At 50.0% G+C, this 12,728-nt stretch overlaps 1 protein-coding gene and 1 long non-coding RNA gene across 2 annotated transcripts; both read right to left on the minus strand.

Moving 5' to 3' along the window:
• Positions 1–1,822: 1,822 nt before the first annotated feature.
• On the minus strand, positions 1,823–2,498 carry LOC306826174. The gene is made up of 2 exons (XR_013779385.1): positions 2,198–2,498; positions 1,823–2,157 (listed from the first exon to the last, which is right to left on the minus strand). It is a non-coding gene; the product is annotated as an uncharacterized lncRNA (long non-coding RNA).
• Positions 2,499–3,134: 636 nt separating this feature from the next.
• oc90 (otoconin 90) lies at positions 3,135–11,964 on the minus strand (the record flags this gene model as incomplete). Its single annotated transcript, XM_079347498.1, has 17 exons — positions 3,135–3,450; positions 3,604–3,875; positions 3,950–4,056; positions 4,272–4,443; positions 4,511–4,609; positions 4,947–5,216; positions 5,288–5,425; positions 5,940–6,083; positions 6,168–6,509; positions 7,368–7,448; positions 8,210–8,320; positions 8,773–8,838; positions 10,290–10,337; positions 10,457–10,591; positions 10,675–10,781; positions 11,436–11,716; positions 11,917–11,964. The coding sequence occupies 17 exons, from the start codon at positions 11,962–11,964 to the stop codon at positions 3,448–3,450; spliced, it is 2,424 nt and encodes an 807-aa protein (XP_079203624.1). The 3' UTR covers positions 3,135–3,447.
• Between the last annotated feature and the right edge of the window lie 764 nt (positions 11,965–12,728).

The raw sequence follows: 12,728 nt of genomic DNA on the forward strand, positions 1-12,728 counted from the left end.
GTAATAACTGATGGTTATCAGAGTTTGATCTGAGCGCCGAGCGGCCACACAAATCCCTCCAGCTTGAGGCCGATTCACGCCGCCGCCGCTCGGCGTGAGCAGCCGTGCAGAGAGCATCAGAGTCGCCCGGCGAGCTGTGGCTGCACCCTGAGAGACGGACGCTTTGTGTCCTTCAAAGGTTTCAAACTCCTGAAGTTAGCCGGCTCGGGGAAAGCTTCCAGATGTTGGTGATTTGAAGCCGATGTTGGCGGTGAAGAAGGTGCACTCCTCCTCCTCCTCCTCCTCCTCGCTCTTCGGCACGACGGCGTGGAAGTCTCAGGTGGTTTTTTTGTACGTTTAAAGGTGAGACGAGAGTCTGACAGATTCTGTGTGTCGTGGTCATCACCCTCTCTCTCTCTCAGGAGTCGTCATGGAAACGCTTATAAGTCCCCGTTATCCACTCGAGTTTAAAGCTTTTAAAAGACTCCAAACGGAAGACAAAGGGATTCAAACCGACCACCCGACGTCGACAACCTTCGCTTCATTCAAACCTGCGAAGAAAAAGACGAACGTGCAAAGATTCCATCTTCATTTGAAGACGGTCAGAAATGTGGCGCCGGTAGCCTAGTGTGTAGTACTCGCACCCCACGTACGGAGGATGTAGGCGGTTTGAATCTGACCCGTGTCAGTCGCCCCCCCCCCCCCCCCCCCCCCCCCGCTCTCTCTCTCTCTTTTTTCTCCCTGTGCGAGGACGCTGCTTTAGTCTCCTCACGGGTCAGTGGGGCTGTAGCATTATCCTCCAGTTTGTGTTAGCATTAGGCTAGCATCTTTTTTTTTTTTTTTCTTCGTTAGCTTGATGCTAACACGTGCTTTTAATGGGCTAACCAAAACTAGCATAGCGTTAGCAGCGACTCTTTCTACGGATACAGACAGCAGCTGGCAGTGTGTGTGTGTGTGTGTGTGTGTGTGTGAAGGGGGGGGGGCGACACACACACACCACTGATAGATGAACTGATGCATTCATTATTTATGCACATGCCGCGTGACGTTTTAATATGCTATCGTCATGATTTCATATCACACCTGCATTCTATCAACTAGCTGCATGATATCCCTCATATCACATCTGGCGCCCCCCGCAGGGCTCCGCCAGCACATGCTGAAACATTCAATGCACATCCCATTTGTAGATATCTCATCGGACAGTCGAGATTTTCCTCCAAACGGTTTTTTTTTAGTAAACGAGCCAGCAGAGAGAAAACAGGCGAGTGATTGTTGTTTGGAGAAAAGTCCGACTGCAGCTCAGGATGTTTGTTTGGACGTGAGCGGGAGGCGGCGTCGCCTCCTCTGATGAATGTGTCATTAAAGCAGTATATCATATATTTTTGTACATTGAATGCATCGTTGCCTGCTTGACATTTATCTGGGTGGGGAAAATTACAAAACGGTGATTTTTGTTTTTGTTGTTGTTGTTGACTTGGACGGTTCAGGGTTTCAACGGGATCGTGCACTTTGATTCATGCAGGAGAACGCTGTCCTTATCTTTAATGTGCAATCCATTCGATCATTTCAAATGTGCTGACAGATGAATGAATGTTGGATCTGGAGTCGGACGTGTCAGTCTGCAGCTTCTCGCAGTGTTTAAAGAGAAATGACCTGCGTGCAGAATCGATCGGTAGCTTTGAATAAATCTTTAATAAATCGGGCTGTAGGTGAAAAATCAAATGCTGAATGGTGAAGAAGCGTCACGATGAAATCCCACGTTGCGTTTGCACTTTGGTACTAAAAGCTGAGCGGAAGCAGCACAGATTCCTGCTCGCCACCCGCTGGATCATAAACGCTGTTTATTCACCCGATGAAAAGTGCAAATAAATCAAGAAGTCCTTCTTAAACTGTGACGAAGGCTGAAACAAAAACCAGAGAAGCCGTGAGGCTGAAACTCACTTTTTCTTTTTCTTCGTTGGACAGCGAGCGTCTGCTGAGCGTTCGGCGTGTTCGTGATGCAGCAGTTTGCACGTCGGTGTCACTTTAAGAGGTTCAAGTCGACAGACTTCCAAAACGTGTTTAAAAAAACCCGCTAAAGCTCAGCTTCATTTCAGTCTCAGCAATGGTTGTGACCACTAGAGGGCGCTGAGGTTCTGCTCCTGCTGCACGTTCAGGAGATGAAAGGTCCGACTGCTTCCTCCTGACTCCAGCTGTTTGATGGCTCCCTGTCCACTCCCAGTGTTTTCACATGAGATCTTACATGTGGAAACAGTGAAGAACGTTCCCACTGGTCCCTTCAGGCTTCCGTAGTTTAACACGTTCCTCCTCGAGCAGCAGCAGCAGGAGAGCCTCAGCGCTCCTTTTTAAAGAGTCTCTATTTAAAGTAATGTGTGTTAAGATTCATGTTCAAGAATAAAATCAAGAGTTTCTATCAAACCTCTGAGCTGTGACGTCTTATTTCTGTTCTCTGAAGGAAGAAGAAACCAACAAATGTTTTCTTGTTTATTTGAAGTTTCTCTTCATTTTTTTTATTGGAGTCGAGATCACAAAAGTTAAAGGTCACATACGATGTCAAAATCCTCTTCATGTTAGTCTGTCTCCAAACCCTCCGACGATGAGAAAAGTCCATCCTCTCCGTCTTCTGCCTGCTCCACTTTTCAGAAAATGTGCTCAAACAGGCCGTTTGGAGGTTTTCCCTTCATGACATCACAAAGGGCAGTAGCCCCTCCCCCAGGTGGGTGACACTCCCACAGCTAGGTGTTTGTTCTGCCCTCTGAGTCTGCCTTCTCACCGTAAACAATAGGACATGGAGCCAGAAAGCAGCGAGTACACCCGAGCCCTTCCAGAGAGGGGGCGTGGCCAGACACAGCTCATTTACATATTTAAAGCTACAGACACAGAAACAGCCTGTTCTGAGCAGGGCTGAAATAGAGGGGTTTATAGACGTGATCAAATACAGGATCAGAGTGGATTTACAACAACACACTTCACACACATGATGAAGAGAATGATATGTGACCTTGAAAGAAACACAAAGGTCAAAGTGAACATCAGATTTCTGTACATTAAAGCTTCACTTGGAGGTTCCCAAAACCGGTTTCTTCATCCCCCGAAGAGGCCTTTAGAAACAAACATCCTCCTCTATTTTCTGGCCTCTTCCTCTTCTCCTCCTCCTCCTCCTCCTCTGCACCTCCTCTTCCTCTCCTCTCCCCTTCCTCCTCCTCCTCCTCTTCTTCTTCACCTTTCACTCCGGTCCCTGCAGGTCTCTCTGCAGGTCTCTCTGCTGGTCTCTCTGCAGGTCTCTCTGCAGGTCTCTCTGCTGGTCTCCCTGCAGGTCTCCCTGCAGGTCGTGGTCGTTGGCTCGGCCTGTGGTTATATGTTTGAACCCCGCTGTGTGTCGGGCTCTCTCTGCTCTCCTCACTGGAGGGAGGAGGAGGAGGAGGACGTATGGACGATGCAGCAGGTGGATTTGTCTTTTCTTCATCACTGTACACAGAAGAAGTAAAAGTCTTTTATAAATGTGTAAAAGAGAGCGAGACGTTTTCCTGAAGTCGAGCTCAAAGTCATATTTTAAAGGATCAGTCCGTGCAGAGAGTGAAACAAGGCTCTGTTGGTTTGGACTCCACCACGTGGTCTCACCTGTTTTGGGATGTCTGTGGCGGTCGTGTGTTTGTGCCCTGCTCGCCGTTGGACTTCTCCGGGTCCCGCTGCTCGTCGCTCTCCTCGCTGGACTGAGGGCCAAGCCGGGGTTTGGGGGGGTTTAGGGGGTCTGCTGGCCCTGCGGCAGGGAGGTCTGGGCTCGTGGCACTGCGGCGGTGGCAGGCTGTGGTTAAAGTGAGCGGCCGCCATACACTCGGCGGTGGCTTTGTCACACACACACTGCAGCTTGTCGCACGCCGTGGCGCCCTGACCTGAGGAGGAGACGGCCGACACGTCACGCGGGAACATTCACAGAGGAGACGCTCGGCGTGACGTCTGTACTCACATCGAGGTCTCCCGTTCTCACAGGAGATCCGAGCGTCCTGCTTCCTCCCCGACCTGCAGCCCATGGAGCCGATCTGCTCCAGGCAGCACTGATGGAAGAAGCAGCACCTGAGGAGGAAGGGGGCGGAGCCTGTTAGCTTTTTACAACACGGAGAAACCGACCGGATGTTGCTATGTTTAAAAACTTTCAAAGCGTGTTGAACACCTCCAAATATCTGTGTTCTGACGGTTTTGTCTGCTTGTCCGTGATTGGTTGATACCACACAGACCAAAAACAGAAACGTCTAACACCTGGACCTCGCCTCGTCCTGCTCGGTACCGACCTGTCCAGCTGGTCCTGAGGCGTCCCCCCGCCCTCCTGTCCGCAGTAGCAGCCGTACATCTCGTACTCGTGCGGACAGCGTCCCGTCAGGCAGTGCAGCATCTCCCCGAGAGACGCCATCTCCCGCCTGGCTCGCCCGTCCGCTCCGTACAGGGTGAACGAGCGACTGCACTCTGTGTGAGGACGCACGGTCAGGTGGGAGGACGTGAAGAGTTTAAGAGAACGCAGACGGCGTTTTACCTTTGCTGTCGGGCTGCGGCTGAATGTCGGTCAACCCGACAGACTCCAGCAGAGACCAGGCGAAGAACGGCACCGTCCTCCTCTGAGCGACTCTCCTGACTTCATGAAACAGATTCACAGAAACACATTTTCATTGATTTCCATTTTTGAAAATGATCTTTGATATCTGCAGCAACAAAAACACAAAGATTCAACAAAGTTAAAAAAGTTATTTTCTTGAAAATGAGCCAAAAAATAAATAAAGGAGGCAGAACGCTGCAGGGCTACCGGGGGGGAGATTCTTGTTTGTCAGGTTTCTCTCGTGATATTTCTCCTCTTCCTCGTTTGTTTCTGTGAGGGACGAACTTTCCTGTTTTGAACTTTGGATGATGAGCAGGCGGGAGGAGCTTCTTATGGTCGAGAGTATTTTTACGACGGCGTGGGAATCGAACCGTACCATCTGTGTCTCTCTCCTGCGAGCTGTCAGCCGGCTGCCCGTCCTCACAGGGGGGCGGAGTCTCTGCTGGTTCAGACTGCTCCTCCTCCTCCTCAGAGTCGGCCTCAGCGGTCGTGGGCGGCGGTCCCGGTGCGGTCCTCCTCGTCGACGTGGCGAGCTCTGATCTGGGTTTCAGGAGTGTGACTCGCCGCGGCGGCGTCGGCGTGGACTGAGCGGTCCAGCTCTTCACTGACGTAGTCGGGGAGGATGTTGGGCGTGGCGTCCCCTGACCTGAGGCAGATTAAGAAGAACGATGACCCTTTAATACGAGGTGATGTTCAGGGCGCAGTGAGCAGCCTCACCTCTGCTCAGGAGAGCTGCAGGACTCCGCGGCGTGGAGACCCCCTCCTGTGAAGCGTCGGGATCTGGGGGTCTCACCGGGGTCCTCGAGGGTCCGGAGGTTTGTGATCTCTGCATCGCCCTGGTGGAGACTTCTGGACCTGCCACAGTAAAGAAGCTGCTGTCAGGTGTCAGGTGTCTCATATTCAGAGGAAACCACTGATCTGTGCTGCACCGTGTTCTAGAAGAGTCCGAAAATAAAGGAACCACTCTGCAGGTTACATTTAATGAAGGAGAACACGGGGACACGTTCTCCATCCAAAGGTCAAAGACTAAATGTGTTCAAACGGGTTTAGACGGGTTTAGTCTGTGTGGCTGCAGGAGCTGGGGATCGAACCCTCGACCTTCAGACTTGAAAGAAGAAGGTAGAAAACGTGTAGGCCGCCCCCTGCTGGATTTAAATGTGATTAAACCTGGACGTGAACATGAGGAGGACGTGGGCTGTTTTATGTTTTCACTTTATTCACCTTTTCTGGTGTTATCGTCTGTTTTTTCGTGGTTTATTTTATTTATTTTTTCATTTTTGTTTGTGTCTTCTAATCGTCATATTTTTTTTTTTTTAAATATATTTGAAGGGTTTGTGGAGGGTTTGTAAAGCCGCTGTCACAGACCCACCTGTCGTGGTCGACGTTGTCGGACCTCCTCTCTCCTCCTCAGACTCGTCTGTGTTTACAGGCTGCGTCGATGTCGTTGTTGTTGTTGTTGTCGTCTGCGTTGTTATGGTTACGGCGGTTGTTGTTGTTGTTAGCACGTCGATTTCTATGGAGAAGAGCGTAAAGATGTTTGAACGCTGGTTGGGAGCTGCAGTATGAAGACAAAAGATCAGAGCGAACATTAACTCACCGTCTTCATCTGAAGCTTTCTCTTCCTCTTCATCATCATCCTCCTCCTCCTCTTCTTCAGATGATTTAAAGGCGGCGGACGTTTCTGTCTCTTCAGACCTGACTTGTGGTTTTGCTGACGTCGCAAAGAAGGTCGTCGTTTCTGACTCTCCCTCCTCAGACGACTCCTTCACGCCCGTTGGTGTCGCCTCTCTGGGATTTGTAGTCTTCCATGAAGTTGTAGTCCACCTGGACGTTGAGGTGACGTCAGCGTCGGAGGTTGGTGCTGCCGTAGAGCTCTCTTCGTTTTCATTTCCAGAACTCGGTGCAGAATGATTGGTCGGCTCGACCATCGAGCCGGACTCTGCAACGCCACATTTTTAAAGTTTCATCCAAAGTTTATTAAACTGAACGAATGTTTGCAGCGACGCTGCGCTAAAGGTCAAAGCAACATGGTGACATGTGACCTTTAAGAAAGTGGACTGGATCAGTCATGTCAGTTTAACTTGATAACGTTACTTACATTAGCTTCAAACAAGCTAACAAGCTATCAAACAAAACAACTTTTTATTTGTAGGAAGATGTCTTTAAAACATTTAAAAAACTAAATTATAAATTATTTTCAAAGTAAAAGTCGTGCAGAGCGTCGTTGATTTCTTCATGTTTAAACGAGAAGTGTGCGACAGAATCCGAAACGTTCCCGTCAATCGGACGTTTGGAGAATCGCTGCTCAGTTAAAGAAACACACGCTGGTGTCATCGGTATAGAAAGTAAACTTCCCCCAACTGTGCGTGTCTAAAATAACGTGGACTGCTTGTCACGGCTCGTGATGGACGCAGACAGCAGGACTCTCTGCAGGAGGACTGTGGGCTGTCTGATCTGTATTTATCTCCTCCAGCTTGAGTGCTTCCTCTGTCCAAGCCTCACTCAAATCTGAAAGAGCGGCGACAATAAAAAAAACAAAAAAAAAACAAACAGCGACAGGAAGCGTCTGAGCCGAGTGAGTCACTGAGCAGCAGGAGGCGACGAACAGCGGGGAAATTATTTCTGGTGTTGTGGAAGCTGCAGAACGGTCAGCTTGAGCCAAATGTAATTATGAGCAGCTTGGAAAAACACAAGTTTGGCAGAGGAATACTCCTGGGAGGAGGGGGGGAGGGGGGAGGGGGGTCTTAGTAAGTCTGTACAGATGGAAACGAGAGGGTGAGTAATGTAACTGTTTTACCTTCAGAGATGAAACTGGTGTGAGTCTGCTCTTCCTCTTCTTCTTCCTCCTCCGCACCACCTTCACCCTCCTCCAACTCGTCTGAAACGACAAACAGAGGTCGCTTACAGCTTCTACCTTCAATCACCAAGACTGTGCCGGCCGCTCGCCGAGGCTCGACCTCTCGCCGAGGCTCGACCGCTCGCCGAGGCTCGACCACCGCAGCTTCCCCATGAGTTTAATATCAACATGTTGGCTGTTAGCATGCTAGCATTGAAGGTAACGCCACATTTAAAGTAACAGCATCTTTCAAGGGCCTCAAATATCTCGACTGAACTTCAACACTGATTAGTCTACTGCTAATCTAATATGTCTGGAAACTCTCTAGTTCTGGCCAAAGATGGACCAATCAGAATTCACCCCCTGTACACCCTGATTGGCTGCACCGAAGGAGGATCTGTTGAAGGATGATCAAAGAGTGTTAGCCTGACCTTCTGCTGATCACACAGTGTGTCACTGAAAGCTATGTGTTAGCTCCACAGGCTAAACCAGGCGTCTCCAGCAGATAGCTAACGCTAGCTAACAGGCAGCTTTTCATTAGCTCGCCTGTCGGTTGACTTTTTTTGTTTTAATCCAACTTCTTCGTCGAAGTTTAAAGTCGTAACGTGTTCTTGGACATTGATGTGAATTTAAGGTTATTGATAATTAGCTTATTGCAGTTTCACACGCGTAGAAACATTAGCTTCATTCAGTACCATCCGATTTCACCCCGGACCTGGAGCTACATTTCTAAAAGCATCAGAATAAAGGAAGCAGAGTCCCCGTGTTGAACATGTGACCCGCGTCTCAATTAGCGAGCGTACCATCAGGCGTCAGCGGGGGAGGCGGGGCTGGCGGCGGGGTGACGAGGTCGCTGCCCACAGCAGCTGCGTCACTCTGGTTATCCGTCCTGCTGGTCGCTGACGGGTCAATCTCTGCCGGCGAGACACAACAACAGCTCACAGTCTGATCATCACAGTGACGAGTCGCTGAATCTTAAACAACCACACATGTCGAATTTATCATCTCAGTTCAAAATGGACTAAACCGATATTACATTTTTATTTTTGTTGCGTACTTCCATAAACAACAGAAAAATCCTTCATTTTAAAGTGGTAAAAGGAAACAGGAAGTATCATGTTTCAAATCTTTAATATTCATATTTCTATTTCAGGGATTAAAAAGTTGGATCTTTTTTCGAGGCGATGGAAAATTTAAATATCAACACTGAGTTAAAGACAGACGAGTTCAAACTGAGCATGCTCGATGCTCTGACTGTGGATTATATCCTGAACAACATCCTGGCATTTACACCGCTGACGTCCTGTACACAGAACAGGAAGGAGCTCATTTCACTTACAAAGTGAACCGGAGGATTTTTTTTTACCTGCTGACAGGAAGGACGAGTTGAAGAGCTGCTGGCTCACCGAGTGGTTTCCTGCTGAGAGAACATCTGGACAGAAGCAGGACGAGGATGAGTCTCTCTCTCTCTACATTTATTTATATATATATATATATATATATATATATATATATATATATATATACACACAGACAAGTCACATGACCTCCCTGTGTCTCAACACATGAAGGGAACCTGCAGCAGCCAGTTCCTCCTCCTGACTTCAGATTCTACCACAGAAGCTTCTTTCTCTTTCCTCGCCGGCTGTGTGTGGGCTGAGATCAAAACACCAGCAGGTCATTGTTTTAATTGGCTGAGAGTCACAGAGGTGTGACGCATCCTCGTGACTTTGCAGCCGATCGATCGCCACCTCAAAGACAACGACGCTGACCCGCTGACCGCCGTCTGGACAACGCTGACACGGACATCTCAGTCCTCACGTCCTCCATGGTCCCTGACTCTGCACCAATCGATCAACTGACGTCACTCATCCAATCGCTTCAATTCACACCAGGAGGGGAGGAGGGAGGGGACAAGGAGAGAGGGGACGAGGAGAGAGGGGACGAGGAGAGAGAGGGGACAAGAGGAGAGAGGGGACAAGGAGAGAGAGGGGACAAGAGGAGAGAGAGGACGAGGAGAGAGAGAGGGGACGAGGAGAGAAGAGATGGAGAGGGAGGGGACAAGGGGAGAAGAGATGGAGAGGAGATGAGGAGAGAGAGGGGACAAGAGGAGAAGAGATGGAGAGGCAGGGGACAAGGGGAGAAGAGATGAGGAGAGAGAGGGGACAAGGGGAGAGGAGAAAAAGAGGAGAGATGTGACAAGGGCAAGGACAAGGACAGAGGGGAGAGGAGACGAGGGGAGAGGAGACGAGAAAAAACAGATTCAGGAGACAGGCTACAAGGAGAGAGGAAACGAGAGAGGCTACAAGGAGAGAGGAAACGAGAGAGGCTACAAGGAGAGAGGAAACGAGAGAGGCTACAAGGAGAGAGGAAACGAGAGAGGCTACAAGGAGAGAGGAAACGAGAGAGGCTACATGGAGAGAGGAAACGAGAGAGGCTACAAGGAGAGAGGAAACGAGAGAGGCTACAAGGAGAGAGGAAACGAGTGAGGGTAGAAGGAGAGAGGAAACGAGAGAGGCTACAAGGAGAGAGGAAACGAGAGAGGAAACGAGAGAGGCTACATGGAGAGAGGAAACGAGAGAGGCTACAAGGAGAGAGGAAACGAGAGAGGCTACAAGGAGAGAGGAAACGAGAGAGGCTACAAGGAGAGAGGAAACGAGAGAGGCTACAAGGAGAGAGGAAACGAGAGAGGCTACAAGGAGAGAGGAAACGAGTGAGGGTACAAGGAGAGAGGATAAAGCCGTCCAACATGAGTCATGTCTCAGGTTTGATACGAATAAAGTCGTCTCTTTCCTGGACGGCTTCATGAGTCAATAACCTTACTGGTCTATCGTCGCCATGGTAACAGTTCAATAGTGACCTGACAGAGACCCTCAGACTGACCTGTCTCTCTGAGGACCTCGCTGGTGTTGAAGGAGCTGCTCGACACATCTGAAACACAGAGCGAAGGCGAGCTGATCTGTCAGCTGACGTTCTTAAAGACGGAAAAACCACAGAAGAAGAGCAACGATAAAAACACTTTAAAAAAAGAAGCTTGAAGATGAAGCTACCTGTGCGGTTTGAAGCCGAGCAGGACGACTCGGCGAGGCCTCTCAGGCTGGCGTTGTACGAGCTCAGCGCCATGCAGTCGATGGCCGCCTGGTCACACTCACAAAACGTCTGCTGACACCAATCACCAACATCTGCTGCAGCAAAGAGAGAGACGCTGCATTAAAGATGTGTACCAAGCAGGAAGGTCATCTCAAGGTCACAGGTCGGTGACTCTTACCACAGCTGCTGTTTGCTGCTGGGCAGGTGAAGTCGTCGGGGAGGAGAGGCAGCTCCTGCCTGCAGGGGGCAGCGTGCAGGTAACACATCCTGTGAGCGTCGCAGCAGCTACAGAGGAAGAAGAAGAAACAAAGACGACACACTCCGAGTCTTTAAAGGAGCAGTCTGTCACTCTGCCCCCTAGTGTTTAAAACGGGTACTGCAGTCTAAACTCTAATCATCACAGAGAGCTGCCCCCTAGTGTTTAAAATGAGTACTGCAGTCTAAACTCTAATCATCACAGAGAGCTGCCCCCTAGTGTTTAAAACGGGTACTGCAGTCTAAACTCTAATCATCACAGAGAGCTGCCCCCCCCTAGTGTTTAAAACGGGTACTGCAGTCTAAACTCTAATCATCACAGAGAGCTGCCCCCTAGTGTTTAAAACGGGTACTGCAGTCTAAACTCTAATCATCACAGAGAGCTGCCCCCTAGTGTTTAAAACGGGTACTGCAGTCGGTGAAGTTTTCATGTTGCCGCCTGATTTCCAGCTTTCATAAAGAGATGCAGCTTTGCTTGAAGCATGCTGACTCACATCTTTATTCTCTCAGTACAGATTTCATTCTTAGCTTCATCAAGCTTCACTTAAAGGCTGGTTAGCAAAACTCTTTATTTGAGACTCTGCACGCACCCGCCTCGGGCCTCTGATTGGATTAAGCCATGCCATGCTGTATTTTAAATTTAGCAGCTGCTTCCTGCCGCCGCGGTCGGAGCCTTGCACTCACACGTCCAGAGCGTCCATGGGGTTCCCAGCCGCCGCATATCGACAGGAGCAGCCGTAATCTTCCAGCTGGCGAGGACAGAGCCCCGTGGCGCAGCGGAGCTTCAGAGCGAAATTCAGCAACGAGGGGAAGTTGTCGAAGACGGCGTGCAGCCAGGTGAAGCGCAGGCCGAGACAATCTGTGTGCACGAGACAAGAGAGGAAAAAAACACACGGCAGGACGTGAGAGAGGAGCGGGATGTAATCTGAGGTAATCCGCTCGGTGGCGCTCCGGTGACACGAGTCCTGAGGAGCACGCGGGGCAGAAGACGACCTCGGACCACGTGGACCTACAGGTCTGACCGGGACCGAAGGTGTCCCAGAACATCACAGCTCAGTGGAGCGCTCAACATCACGAGACGCCGGAGAAAAAAAGGAAAGAGAGTCCAATAATATTCTACGGAAGCCTTTAAAGGACAAACATGTTAATGAGCAACACGGCTCACTGATTGGTTTAGAGCTGAGGTGAGGCCGTCAGGGTTGGATCGGTACATTTAGCGCCCCAACAACAAGTCTTTAACCCCCCCCCCCCCCCCACACACACACACACACACATGGGGCTTCATGTTGAGATATTTGAAACTAATGAAAAACACAGTGATGATTAAGTGTCACATGTCCGTGGAAACACGGCGCCCCTTCGGCACGTTGACCTTCTGGAAGAGGAAAACGATCCCACGGGCCTCAATTAAACGTCACGTCATCGCCTGAGTCACCGCTCTTTAAAAGTTTAGAAATCAACATGAGTCACGGAAGACGGGTTATTATGGAGCTGCGGCGAGCTGCGTCCTCACCCGTCAGGCGCTGCGTGCTCGGGTCGCCGGCCGCTGGCTCCCTGCAGAGGACGGAGCGGGACGAGAGCGCTGCAGACAGAGACGAGTCATTATCAGCACGGTGATGGAGCTTCACATGACATCAGCGTGATAAAACAGCACATTAAACACGGACAGGACGGCCAAAGACGGGCTGGACTAAATGTTCCACCCGTCCAGCTGACAGAAAGGTCACGCTGCGGCGTCCACGGAGACGGGTAACTCACCATGTGGAGCCGCAGAGAGCAAGAAAACCCAAACGAGAAACATGACTCGCTCCTGGAAGAAGAACCAGAGACAGAAGACTTCTGTTAGCACGTTTTATTTTGAAGGAAGGTCAAAGTTTGTCCCTTCAGTTTCTCTGTAGATAGTGGTCCTCAGTGTCTCTGTATTTATTTTGTCCCTTCAGTCTCTCTGTAGATAGTGGTCCTCAGTGTCTCTGTATT

This window comes from Symphodus melops (assembly GCF_947650265.1).
Source record: "Symphodus melops genome assembly, chromosome: 7".
NCBI classification, from domain to species: Eukaryota; Metazoa; Chordata; class Actinopteri; order Labriformes; family Labridae; genus Symphodus; species Symphodus melops.